Source organism: Muntiacus reevesi, chromosome 5 (assembly GCF_963930625.1).
Source record: "Muntiacus reevesi chromosome 5, mMunRee1.1, whole genome shotgun sequence".
In the NCBI taxonomy this organism is placed as follows: domain Eukaryota; kingdom Metazoa; phylum Chordata; class Mammalia; order Artiodactyla; family Cervidae; genus Muntiacus; species Muntiacus reevesi.
Genome location: NC_089253.1, coordinates 23,387,177 through 23,401,093, shown reverse-complemented (window position 1 = coordinate 23,401,093; position 13,917 = coordinate 23,387,177). Strand labels below are relative to the sequence as shown.

At 49.0% G+C, this 13,917-nt stretch overlaps 1 protein-coding gene across 2 annotated transcripts in view; it reads left to right on the top strand.

Annotated features, from left to right (window-relative positions):
- The first annotated feature begins 1,785 nt into the window (after positions 1–1,785).
- NELL1 (neural EGFL like 1) overlaps positions 1,786–13,917 on the top strand; it is a 994,502-nt gene continuing 982,370 nt past the window's right edge. For both annotated transcript variants that reach the window (XM_065936472.1, XM_065936471.1), the window contains exons 1-2: positions 1,786–1,840; positions 11,693–11,821. In XM_065936472.1, the coding sequence (XP_065792544.1) occupies positions 1,786–1,840; positions 11,693–11,821 (184 nt within the window). The remainder of the gene's footprint in view (positions 1,841–11,692; positions 11,822–13,917) is intronic.

Here is a 13,917-nt window from a genome sequence, read left to right as displayed (position 1 = left end):
AATGCAGACAGATCCCCTCTGGGCTGAGTTGAATCCCAGAAGAGATGGAGAATCTGTTCAGCCTTAACATTAGTTTACCTCTTAATCTTTCAGCTCAACTTTGGGCATAGCAATACACGTCTTTGTTTGCTTTCCTTCTTCTGGCTCAGGTGTTAGGCCCTGGAATTTATCTGCTTGTTCATTTCCTTTTCTGTCTGCTAAGGGGCCACAGTGTAAAGGGCCAAGTGGGCCAGTGGCTTGCATACAGGAATATCTAGAAAAATACGGCAGAGTGTGTAGACAAAAACCTTCTCTCTTAATAAACTGTGTTGCTACTTTGGTGACCTTCAATGGGGGCTCCTGGGGTCACAGTGATGAAGGGGGTTAGTAAAGAGGATTCTTCTTCAAGGTTGGAATTGTCTCCTGGAAAATGAGGGAGGGCTTTGTTCAGAGACGTTTCCCTTCCCTTCTCTGGGATCCCTGTCATATCAGGGAGCTGGGCTGGGCTCAGAGAGAGGGGAGCAAGCCGAGGAGTTTTAAATCATGTGGGGCTCGTTTGGTGTAAATCTAAGGTTCTGTCATGTCTGATTTCAGGACTCTGCAGCCTAGTTATAAATAACGTTCCTGAATGGAAGTACCACAAACCTGGGAGATATTTCTAGGGAAGGCTGGATTCTGGCAGGGGGTCACACAGAGAAGCAGGAGGATTGGTCTTCTTGCCCACAACCCTAAAACAAAGTCCAGCCATTCTTTCCAGGAATGGTGTTGGAGAGTGTTCCAGAATAACTGCGGGAGAGGCCAAACCGGGACTGTGAGAGTAGCAGGATTTTTGACAAAACCATGGAGAAACTCACTCAAGTTAAAAAAAAAAAAATGGTTAGGAATTTCCCCTAAGTGGCAGCATCTGCCCTGTAGAACCGGAAGGCTTGCAAATAAAACCCCCCAAATCCCCAGCGTGCTTCGCTCGGGCTCAGGGACACTGTTTCTGGGCCCCCCTGCCTTAGCGTCCTCTCCCTGGACCCCCAAAGCGGGTCTCCAATCAGAGGGACCCAGCGGAGAGAGGAGACTGGAGGTGAGACGGAACCCAGCCATCATCCCCCTCCTCGCCCCTCCCCAGCCAGTCACCTAAGCAAATCCGGAGTAACTGGCCTCCGGGGAAGAGCTGAGCGCGCTAGTTGACTCCGTTTGTGTCGGGGTTCCCCCGGTGGCGGGGAGGCGGCGCAGGGGGGGAATCTACCCGCAAGGGCTCGGGGTTCTTCGTCTCGACCCAGATGAACTGTGGCAACTTCGCCAGCCCCCACCGCGGCGCCGAGGCAGAGGCAGCGGCAGCGGCTCCGCCGGCTCGTCTGGGCTGGAGAGCGTGAAGCTCAGGGAGGGGGGTGCACTGCGCCTCCAGCTCCTCCCTTTTGGCCCCCGGGTCCCGGGACTCCAGCTCCAAGGCTCCGAGTGATAGCGGCGGCTGCGTCTCCTCGCCGCGGAGGAGGAGCCGTTGCCAGCGCCAGGCGCAACCTGCCGGAGTGGCCAAGCCCCGCGCTCCCGCCCCAGCGCCGAGGCGAGCGCCGCTGCAGCGGGGGCCGGGGTCCGGGCCGGGCGCCGCCGCCCGCGGCGGGGGCGGGCTGGGGGCGGGGCGGCGGGGCCGCCTTCCCGGGCGCGATCCCTGAGCGCGGCACCCGGCGCAGCAGAGCCACCTCCCTCGCCGCCCGCCAGCAAGTTTGGCGGCTCCGAGCCCGGCGCGTCTCGGCATCCAGGCGCATTTGTTTCTTCCTGGCTTCCGCGCGCCCGGTTTGGCCGGGACCCTTGGGAGCAATGCCGAGGGATGTGATTTTAGTTGTGTGCTTCTGTGTGTGCGCCGCCAGGACAGGTAAGCGCTGCTGGGGCTGTCGGAGGGATGCGGGGACACGGGCGAGCCCAGCCGCTGTGCCCAGCGCCCACCTCGGCGTGGGGAGGACCTGCAGCGGAGCTCCGCGCCGGTCCGGGGAAGGGCGTGGACGGGTCCCTCGACTCTCTCTGCCCTGCTCCAGGTGAAAGGGTGAGAAGTGGGACTTACAGGCCGGCGGAAGATGCCCCCGAGGAGTAGCCCCCTGCCCGGAGGAAGCGGCCTGGCGGGCACAGGGGTGAGGGGCGCGGCCGTTCGGGCGCACCCTCCAGCTGCTAGCTACCGGCTTTCGGGTAGAAACCCACAGAGTAGGCGGGCCCGGGGACCCCACCCCCGTGAACTTGACAGGTGCGGGGAAAACCTCGGTCCCTGCACCCTGCTGGCCGGGGCCGGGGCGGCGGCGGCGGCAGGGAGGCGCAACCGCAGAGGGAGCGCTTCCGGCCGGCCGGCGGGCGCTGCTGGGGCGCGGGCGGGCGCGGCGCGGCGTGAGAGCTGCGGGCGAGGCTGGGATTCCGCGATCGCTTTTCTGGTCCCCTCCTGCCTCTCCCGCAGGGAACTCCTGAAGTAGTTTTTCTTGCCACTCCCTTTCTCCTCCAGAGGGCAGGACAAATTCGAGGGAATTGAAGCTGTGGGGACAATCTCAGGGAGATGTTCTCAAGCTCCAAACCAGTTTTCGCAGATTGTAGCTGCGTGTTGGGGTCGTGGAGGGGAGGTCAGGAAAACGGGCGTAATTTTCTGAAGTCCCACTTCCTTCTGCCTCCAGAGAAGCAGTTGTGAGTACCTTAAGCGCACCTCCTTCTCTCAGCCCGCAGACCCTATGTTCCCAGGGTGGTGTGGAGACCCACTCTCAGCCGCCTTCTCCGGGGAACTAGTAGTAGATTTCGGAAGGTGGCGGTGGATTGGGAGAGGAAATTGGCAAAAATAGGACTCTCCACTGAGGGTGGGGGCATCGCGAGTTTTTATTCCTACGCCAGCCACCCTCCTAACGTGCGGCCGACTTCGCACCGCGGAGTTGATATGTAGTTATCCCCACTGCTCTTTTCCTCTTGTATCACTCTCTTTTCTCCTCTCTAGAGGCATAGCCTCCTGCCCACGCCAGGCAGCAAGTTTATCGGTAGAGGGCTGGGAATGGGTGCCAGGCCTGGGTGGGCTCAAAAGTTCTCTCCGCTCGCTCCGTAGGCGTCCCTCTTGGGCTGTTAGCAGCCCGCCTGAGGATTCAAGAGTCGGGCGTCTAGGAGCTTTCTGCTGGCCCTTTCCATCTTCCCCAGGACCGAGCAGGCGGCAGCTTCTCCTTTGCTTAATGAAAGAGCGGCGGGTGTGGACTTCTCCAGGGATAAAAAGAATCCCCATCCGTTTTCAGTCTCCATCCGAGAACTCCCCAGCCTGCCAAGATGCCATGACTCTGTCCAGCCTAGAATAAGCGCTTCTTGAGTTCTGGCCCACCTAGATGGGTTACTCTTTTCAAGCCAAGAGCACACGAGAAAACGCTTGCCCCAGGGAAGATCAGAGCAGTGAGGACAGTGCAGAGCGTGGGCGACCAGCCCCGCGAGTGGAGAATCTGGTGCCGGTGAGCATCTTACAGAGGAACCAAAGACAGAGAAACTAGGTGGGGGTAGGGGTGGGGGTGGGATAGCCGTCATTTAATTTTCTCAAGTGCACATCACTGCGGAGTGTGCCTATGTCCTTTGTTCTCATCACTCCTTTGAAAAGTCGGCCAAAAGTACCTTCCAGAAGGGGATCGTGGGTTCAGGGCGCGTTGCTTGTGGAGGTTCTTTAAGAACAAAATCTTTTCCCCTTCCCCATGTTGAACCCCTTCAAGTCTTGTAAAAATTCGGTTGTAGGGAAGTTTCATTTCTGTATTCATTCATTCATTCAACTGAAGAGTTGAGCGCCTTTCTGGGTGCTAGGATCGCTTATGCAAAGAAGAAGCGACTTGGTCTTTGATTTCCAGGAACCTAGAGCTTAGCTGAGAATCTAGATAGAGACTGAAAAGCGTTTTTATTGTACAGCGAGATGGGCTAGGGGGAAGAGAGATGGGAATATAGAAGTCTGTATTCAGGATATAGAGGAGAAAAGGTAGAAATGAATTCTGGGGAGGGGTGGTGGGTGGTCAGGGAAGGCTTTAATCAGGAGGTGACATTTGAAAGTTGTGTCTTGAAGGATTTTTAGGGAGTTTTCCAGGGGGACAGAGAGGGGAAAGCATTCCAGACAAAGGGCACAGCTTGTCCAAAGGCAAGGAAGAATGGAAGGATCTGCATTCAGATCCTCGTTGTGCAGTTGCTTAGGGAACTTGGGTTTTTTGTGCCACTTGGTACTCGTTCAAAGAGTACCAAGAGGCTACACAATTCTACTACAAAAATTATCAGAAGAATCAGAGAGACACGGGGGAATTATATCTCAGTTCTTTTACTTACAATTTCTTGCAACTTGGGGGATATGATCAGCAGTTTTCTCTTTGATTTTACCTGGAAACCATCATCCCTGCATCACACATCCATCCTCTGAGGTAGCTCAGGCTGGCTCTTTAATTAGTTTATCAGGATCCAAACAGCCACTTGGAAAGTTTATTTGTCAAGTGGGACGATTGTTGTCTGGGCTGTTAACAGCCCTAGATGAAATAAGCACGTGGTTCACCGAGTGAGCAGCTCAGATATCACTGCTTTTAATGGAAATGAATAGATGGTATCAGGCACATTTTAATTAAAGCAGCTCTGTAGTGCAGTAGCAGTTACATATGAAAAGATCTAATGATAGGTGTCACAGGAAGCTGCTTAAATTACTTATTGTTCAGAGAACTTGTTTTATAGAGTAAAGTGGAGTTAAGATAGGTGTTGTTCTGGTTATTTCTGGGTGAAAAAGTCTGTGATTTCCAGGTACATCACTAATAATGGACATTTAGCAGGCTACGATACTTTACACGTGTCTTGGTGGTAGAGAATCTGCCTCTGGAGGAGGTAATAGCAACCCATTTCAGTATTCTTGCCTGGAGAATCTCATGGCCAGAGGAGTCTGGTGGGCCACAGTCCTTAGGGCCACAGAGAGTTGGACACAACTGAGTGAGCACTCATACACACACACAGAAGGCCATGGTAACAGCGGTAACACATCATGTCCATGAGTTTTCTCCAATGATTGGAAGTGTGACTAATACAAAACTCAATGATTACTGCCCCATGGCTTTCCAGTTTGTTGTGGTCACCAGGGCAGTGGGTAGACGGAGCTCCTGGCGTTGAGTGAATGCTTTTTGCTGCCACCTGCTGGGAAGGAGAGCTTTTTAAAGTACTTCCCAGGCTGTTACTAACGGAGTTGAATAATAGAGCTATGAGCAAAAGCCCCTGGCCTCCAGTAATCAAGTGAAATATTGGCTGACTTGGAACAGGCACAGAGGATGCTTCTGGGATATTAAGAAACTTTGTAGTTCAGAGGCCCAAATCCTATCAAATGATTGTGAATTCCTGCTGGTAAATGAGATCTTGAAGCATCTCTCCAGTGAGGTTTGTCCTGCATGGAGCTTGGGAGAACAGCTGCCATCATGGACGGTGAGCTGGATTAGGTTTGAAGTGAGCCAGATCCAGGAGGATTTGCTTGGGAGCTTAGGTCCGGGACCCTGGAGGTGGATTGAGTGGGTTTTGGACCTGAGTACTCCCTGGGCTGGGCTGAAGAGTGGCCAGCAGCTGCAGCAGCAGCAGGTGTCCTGGGAGATTAGGGTGGAGATTCTGAATCTCAGAGCCAGACCTCAAGTGCCTCTGAGAGATTGACATGCTGCCTTCCAGGTTTAAAAAAAAAATATTTCCCCCCCCCCCCCCCAGAGGCTCTTTTTATCCTACTTAATTCCAATACCCAGCTTTAGCCATTTGTAGAGCAGTTATGATCAAAGTAAAAAACTTATAATAGAATTTCCCTGGAAAGGGCGGGAGCTCCATGCTTGGATGAGAAGCAGAAACATTAAAATAAAAAAATATTTTTATGGAGCCACCACTCTCATGCTATATAAGGTTCAGGTGAAGCCATGCAAATGTTGCCTTATTAATAGATTTTCTGATTCCTTAGGCAATGGGCAAAGCAGTTTTACTCATCCTGCTATTGGCATGAGGTATTTTCATCTCAAAGGGGACCACTTAGAGAAAAGAATATTGTATCTGGAAGGCTAATTGATTTCTCTTGTTCTGTTTTCGTGGGATGTTTTTATAATAAGAGCAATACAGTTATCTTGAAACCAGGGAAGCCCCTTCATTTGTGGGCTCTAGGGGAAGGGGTCAGTATATTGGGTTGGCCAAAAAGTTTGTTCTGGTTTTTCCAAAAGATGGTGCAGAAAAACCTGAACATACTTTTTGACCAACCTATAGATTCAATATATGGATTTCACAAAGCACAGTCAGAGTGAGAATCCTTTCTATGTTACCTGAGCATCTGAAGGGGTTGGGAAAATGGGAGCCATCTGTACCTTTTGTATGAGTCCAGTGAAGTTGCGGACCAGGGAGATGGAATGGTCTGAAAGGCTAGTCCTGTGAAAGACATGCAGCAGGCCCCAGGTGGGCACCACATATGTGCTAGGAGTGTTCATATAATTATCACTGAAACCTCATGAGACTGGAAGGCTGGTATTGAAAGTAAAGTGAAAGTCACTCAGTCGTGTCTGACTCTTTGTGACCCATGACCCATATAGTCCATGGAATTCTCCAGGCCAGAATACTGGAGTGGCTAGCTGTTCCCTTCTCTAGGGGATCTTCCCAACCTAGGGATCGAACCCAGGTCTCCCACATTGCAGGCAGATTCTTTACCAGCTGAACCACCAGGAAAGTTCGGGAGGCTGGTATTATCATCCCCATTTTATGGTTGAGGGAAATGAAGCTCTGAGAATTGAAGCAATTCCACCCCCCCCACCCCCTGCCAAAGGCACAGAGTTATTTGGGGGAAGAGACCAGGACTGAAAGTGGTCCTTAAGGAGTATTCCAGATTGAGGGTGCTGTGATCTCACATGGAGATGGGGATCCAAGGGCACCATTGGGGTGTTCTGCAAGTTCTACAGAACCTGGGTGCCTTTTAGGCTCGTCCAGTTGCAAGTCTCCAAGTTTGACAGGCATTGGTCACTTATTTTCACAATAATATTGCCTAATAAGCCACCAGAAACTCAAAGTAGCGTTTATTTTGGTTCATGCATCTGTTGCTTGGTTTGATTATTGGCTCACCTGGGCCAGGTTTGGCTTGGCATCATTCCAAACCCAACTAAGGTGTCTGTCCCATGTGTCTGAATCTCCCTGGACTAGTGGCCCAATTGGGCCATGTTCTTCTCATCGTGATGCAGAGATACAAGAGAACAGGCCCCACCACACAGGCTTATTCAAACCTTTGCTTGTATCATGCCACTAATATTGTTACTGAGTCCACGCTCACTGCTCACCGCATGACAGGCCAATAAATCAGGAGATGAGGTGTTGAGGCAAACAGTAATGACTTTACTTGGAAAGCTGGCAGGCCAAGAAGGTGGCCGACTAATGTCTCAAAATAACCATCATATCAGGGTCTGGATACCAGTTTCTTTTATAGAACATGTTGTAGTCATTGTGCAGGTTGGAAAAGAATTTCCAGACATGAGACAGAATGAGAGGAGAATAAAGTCTATTAGAGTGGGAGATGCCATTAGAATATCGGGCCAGCTCAAGGGACAGCCGACTGCTTTTGTGGGCGAGTAGCCAATTTTTATAGCCTCAAAACAGAAAATTCGTACTGGAATGATGGCGTTAGGTGATTGGTTAGGATGCTATAGGGTGGGTAATAGGGTGGTTATTTTTACCTAATATGGGGTCAGGGAACTGGCTGGTTTAGATCCAGAGGCTCATGGCAATAGTTGCTATGGGGCATGATCAGTTCCAGAGATTTTTATCCTGTGACCTTGGTATAGGGCTGCACAGAACACAGAGTGGAGGAGGTGAGGAAGTAAAGTAAAAAGGTCATTAATCTTGCAGATATCTCCTGGAATGACCAGCCTTGGGAAGGGGATGTGTCAATTTCCTTTTTCTTGCAGCCATTCACACCTGCAACCAGTGGGTGGACAGGGTCATGATGTTTCCCTGAACAAAAGCACTCTGGTTTAGCATTCAGGTAGAGGGACAAGCTTCCCTGAGGCAAGCCATTATGTATAGACAGTATTCTTTTATTGAAAAAAAGCAACAGGAAGCAAAGGTTAAAGTAAAAGAAACAGATCCAACATATAGTCAGATTTTATTCTTTCTTGTAACTACATCCTAATGAATCAAGTTACTTGACCAGGGTCAAACTCAAGGGATGGGGAAGTTTATTCCCACTCTACTCTAAGGATCTGCAAAGCTATATAGCAAAAAGTGTGGATATGGGAGGGGTAAAGATTTGAAGCCAATAATTCAGTCAATCATATCCCTTTTAAAAAATTTCCTTGACTTGAATTGGGATTCCCTGAAAGCTCAGTTGGTAAAGAATCTGCCTGCAATGCAGGAGACCCTGGTTTGATTCTTGGGCCAGGAAGATCCACGGGAGAAGGGAAAGGCTACCTGTTTCAGCATTCTTGGGCTTCCCTGGTAACTCAGCTGGTAAAGAATCTGCCTGCAATGTGGGAGACCTGGGTTCAATCCCTGGGTTGGGAAGATCCCCTGGAGAAGGGAAAGGCTACCCACTCCAGTGTTCTGGCCTGGAGAATTCCCTGGACTGTATAGACCATGGGGTTGCAAAGAGTTGGATACAACTGAGCAACTTTCACTTTCTTTGGCTTGAATTCCATCCAGTGCTTTCATGGTATTCCCCAGATATGCATATTGTCTGAGATCACTGTACCCAAAGCAGTGATCCTGCATCCACTTTTTGGTTAATTCCGTGGGTCCTCAATTCAGGGTGTGACATACTTGAGGCCTTGTGCAAGCTAGAGACTACAGGGATGCTTCCTTCGTCTTGTGTCCAGCTAAGGACACATGCCCCAAACTGCCTTCCAACTCCCTGGCCAGAGCTAGACCAGCATGGAGGTCCTCTGAAATCACTCTTAATCTCTGCCATATAGGTATAGAGCACTATAGGTTGAACTGAAACATTAATTGCTTTTCTGCCTTTCCAAGATGACCACTGAATTGCTGATATCTGTTTTCTTGGAGAAAAGCATCACCCATCTCAGTGAGAGGCATCCAGTACTGTGACATTGGCTGATAGATGCCCATTGGCCTGGTGCTTCTTTGCACAGAGTAGGTAGTTGGTCAGTCATCAGTCTTTGTGAATTGAGTCTGTGTCGGGCTGGTAGGATGGACTGATGTAAATCAGAGCACATCCCACCCTTCCCTCCTTAACACATACCTGAAAGCCCTCTAAGGATTGTTGTTTAGTTGCCAAGTTGTGTCTGACTCTTTTTGTGATCCCATACTGTAGCCCACCAATCTCATCTGTCCATGGGGTTTCCCAGGCAAGAATACTAGAGTGAGTTGCCATTTCCATCTCCAGGGGATCTCCCTGACCCAGGGATCAATCCGGCACCTCCTGCATTGGATTCTTTACCGCTGAACCACCAGGGAAGCCTCACCTCTAATGATGCCTCATTGCAATTAGAATACTCTCTCTCCCCTTGTTGCCGTTCACAAGGCAGTTCTTACTCGGGGACCCTGCTTCCTACCTCTGTCCCACTGACCCCCTCTGCTCTGGTCACAGCAGCCTTTTGTGGGTTTCCTGAACATGACAAGTTTGTTTCTGGTTTGCATTTGCTGTTCTCTCAATAAATAGAAAGCTACCCTCCACCCCAGATTTTCCCTTCTGGAATGATCACCAGCCCTATAGTCATTAAGGTTTCTGCTCAGAGGAACCTTCCTCTACCATCCTTTTTAAAGCCTCCTTGCAAGCTGCTTTCTATTTCATAACTCTTATTTTCTCATAGCTTTTATTTTCTTTGTGGCATTTATTGCCATCTTGGGCTTCCCTGGTGACTCAGACGGTAAAGAATCTGCCTGTAATGTGGGAGACCTGGGTTCAGTTCCTAGCTTGGGAAGATAGCTTGGAGGAGGGCATGGCAACCCACTCCAGTATTGTTGCCTGGAGAATCCCCTTGGACAGAGGAGCCTGGCGGGCTACGGTCCGTGGGGTCACAAAGAGTCAGACACGACTAAACACAGACACAGTACATTGCCATCTCAAATTATCTTATTTACCTATTTGCTTACTCGCCCTCTCTTCACCTGCTGCCCTAGGAACGTGCTCAGTAAGGTCAGCTCCAGTGCCTGGCAGTGCAGTGTATTTGTTACAACGAAAGCACTCAGTCACATTTGTCGAGAAACTACTGAATTAACACACAGGTGAATGAATGATTGAATGAATGAGTTGTCTTTGGGTAAACTGGTCTCGCATTTGGCTGCAGTTGGAAGGGGAAGATCTAAACCTTCAGTTTAGAGGACAAGGGGAAGCCTGACAAAAACTGAGAAGGTGGCTCTGTGCACTGTGCTTCTCATTTAACCCTTTGTCCACCTTGGGGAGGACAGGCTTCGGCTCCCAAGACCCTTCCCCGAGCCTCCTTCCATCGATGGAAGCCTAGATTGCTGCAGCATTCTTTGTCTCTTAACAGGAAAAGAGTGAGGAGCTTGTAGATTTCCTTCTGCAGGTCTGTGGGGAAAGGGGTGAGGGCAGGAGGACAGGTGAGGTTGTCACAGGGCCTGATGTCCTGAATGAAATGTACTCGGTCTCCCTGGGACAAATTGGGTGCAAGCTCTCCAAATCTTGCTTCACTGACTATGCTACCACCAGACAATCATTGACAGCTGTTGCTGATTAAAACGTCTCCAACTGTGCAATCAGAATTGCACTATTGAGATGCTAAGTGTAGACAGACACAGCCTTTAGGAATGACTTAAACAGAATCCCCTGGAGTGATTGCTAGCCTTATTAATATATATAATTGGAAGCCAGTTCACAGTCCCGAGCGAATCATTCATTCTACAGAACACCGTGTAGATGGGAGACAGGTTCAAGGATTTGCCTTTATCAGACCAGATGATGGAGGTTCAGGGCCCCGTTTCTCTGCACCCTGTAATTCTCCAACAAGAGTTGTCAGGGAGTCTAACTTTTCAGTTATCCCTTTGAAATATATATCCATCATTCTGGGATTCCCTTTCCTGGCCAGTCCCTCTGCCACCCTTGTCCAGCAGGGACAGCATCCCTCCCATTTCCTTCCTCTTTATCACACCTGTGGGTGCCTGATTAACAGTGTTCTGCAGAGGTGTTTCCTGGGGACAGTGGTGTCAGATGTCACTACTGCATCAGTCTGAACAGGTAGATTGGGGCCACAGTCCTCTACCCATTGTCCCTAAATCGGAAAAACTTAGAAACCCAAAGTATAACTCACTTGACAGCAAAACCTACCCTGAGCTGAACTCCTTTGGTGGCAAAACTTGACTTAAACTGATATGAGGCTGTGTATAAGCTTTACTTGTATCAATTAGAAGGAAACACCATACTTTTTGCTTTAGAAATACTGTGTTTGGTTATGGGGTACTGATGTAGACGTTGTTGAAGGTGTTATATAAAATGAGTATGTGGGCCAAATTAGCTTTCCAACAGATGATCCATTCTGAGTTCTGAAATATATTTGGCCCTGAGGGTTTGGCATAAGGGATTATCAATCCGTAGTGGGGAATGGGAAAGTAACGAAGAAACCACAGTATCAGTGGGATGATGGAGCAAAGAGTTGCCTTCCTTTCCATCTAGGGAACGAGCATCTCCAAGCACTCATCACTGGCTTCTTTGCAGTCCCTGCCACTCCTGTCCTCTGTACTACTGTTCTATGTAGTTTCGAGCAAGTCTGCATTTTCAGACAAGACGCTCTCTGTTTCTTTTCAGTGGTGGGCTTTGGGATGGATCCTGACCTTCAGTTGGATATCATCACTGAGCTCGACCTTGTGAACACCACCCTTGGGGTCACGCAGGTGCCCGGACTGCACAACACCAGCAGAGCATTTTTATTTCAAGGTAAAGGCATCTGTCTCCTTTGCATGGGGGCAGGACTTGGGGAGGAACTTGGGATCTGCCTGGGGCATGTTCCTCTGGAGTGTGTTTGTTGGGCGATCATCTCTGCTACTTTTGTGTTATCACCGTGAGGAATGTTCAGAGATGCTGAGGGTGCTTAGATATTTGAGGGGTGTTCTGAGAGTGTAAGGGGGGCAGTAGTGGTCATGGTGATGGAATATTTGGCTTGGCAGTGGTATATTTCCCAGGGGATTTTGGTAGGGGATCTGAAGTGGAATTAATTTGTAAAGTCCTTGAAAGCCACTGACCAACCATATTTTTTTCACAGGATATTTTTTCTACTGTTATCCATATGTTTACCTATATCTATTAATGCATCTATTCCTATTCTTATATCTGCATCTCTCATTAATCAATGGACCATGCACACAGAGGATATTTTATGGCTGTAAGTGTCTTAGGGGTACAGCTTACTTGGTTCTGCCTGCTATAAATCTGACTACAATTCATTAAATTGTTCAACAAGCTTTCATCAGGGCAGTATAGTGCACTTTGTCAAAGCCTGGATCTGGAGCCTGACTGCTTAGGATCAGATTCTAACCCTATCATTTACTGACTTTGCAGCATTGGACAATTCCTTAGCCTGACTCTGCCTATGTCCTCCTCTGAAATAATAGTACCTGCATCATGGCACTGTTACAGTGATTGAGGAATAAATCCATTAGAGTGGTTCAAGCAGTGCCTGATAACATAGTAAATCCCTAGGAAGTTCTAGCTGTTATTATGGAACCCCTACTGTGTACCAGGCACCATGCTAATAATAGGATTATTAATAAGAGTAAATAAATAGAGTGAGGGAAGCAGTCATTACACAAGTAATTATTGACTTCCAATGACTATACTTATCATGAGGGAGGTGTATAGGTTGCCAGATTAAAGTATACAGGGAGATCTGATTTAATGGGGGTGGGGAGATGGTAGTGGTCGGGGAGATGGCAGTGGTCAGGGAAAGGCTACCCTGAAAAAGTGATGTGTCAGCAGAAGTGTGGAAAATGACTAGAAAGCCTGGTGTAGGAAGAGGGGGGTGCTCAGAACATTCTGGGCTGTAATGGTATATACGAAGGTCTTAAGGCAGAACCCAACAGAAAGACATTTAGCATGGCTAAAAGGTGGTGAGCGGCTGGAGAGGTGGGCAGGGACTGGGTCACGCTGGGCCCTTTAGGCAGAACTGACATTTAGCTGATGTCCGTGGGCTTGGTGTACTGATGCTTTATGGCCAACGTCCATTCTGATAAGTGGGAGGCCATGTACTCGTTAACTATTGCAAATATTCCCCGTGCCCTTGTTAGTTTTCTGCTTTACTCTCAGATCAGTGGGGGCCTTTGATGAGTTGAAGCAGGGGAGTGATCTGATCAGATATAGCAGTCAGACAGCCTGGATATTCCTATACAAAAATGCCTGGCAGGCTTCTTTGAACCAAGCCTTTTGTGAAGATAACAAAAGGATTATTTTAGAATGACTGAACCAACATTATGGGATGATATATATATCCTGTGCAGAGAACTTTAGTCTTGTTAATAATATACAGCACATCTACAGATCCTATATAATAATATATAACAAGGCTACAGATATGTTAATTTCCACTCACTCTTAGGAATCAGTGAAGCAAATAGATTGGGCATGCTTAAGAGCAGACAGACTGGGTTAGTCTTTCTTTTTGCATTGTGCAAGATCTGTTCACTTACTATTGAGAGACCATCCCATTCTTGACTTGAGAGATGCTGCTGACACTTTCGGAGAAGGCAATGGCAGCCCACTCCAGTACTCTTGCCTGGAAAATCCCATGGATGGAGCAACCTGGTAGGCTGCAGTACATGGGATCGCGAATAGTCGGACACAACTGAGTGACTTCACTTTCACTTTTCACTTTCACGCATTGGAGAAGGAAATGGCAACCCACTCCAGTGTTCTTGCCTGGAGAATCCCAGGGATGGCGGAGCCTGGTGGGCTGCCGTCTATGGGGTTGCACAGAGTTGGACACGACTGAAGTGACTTAGCAGCAGCAGCAGCAGCTGACACTTTGTCAACAGAGTTGT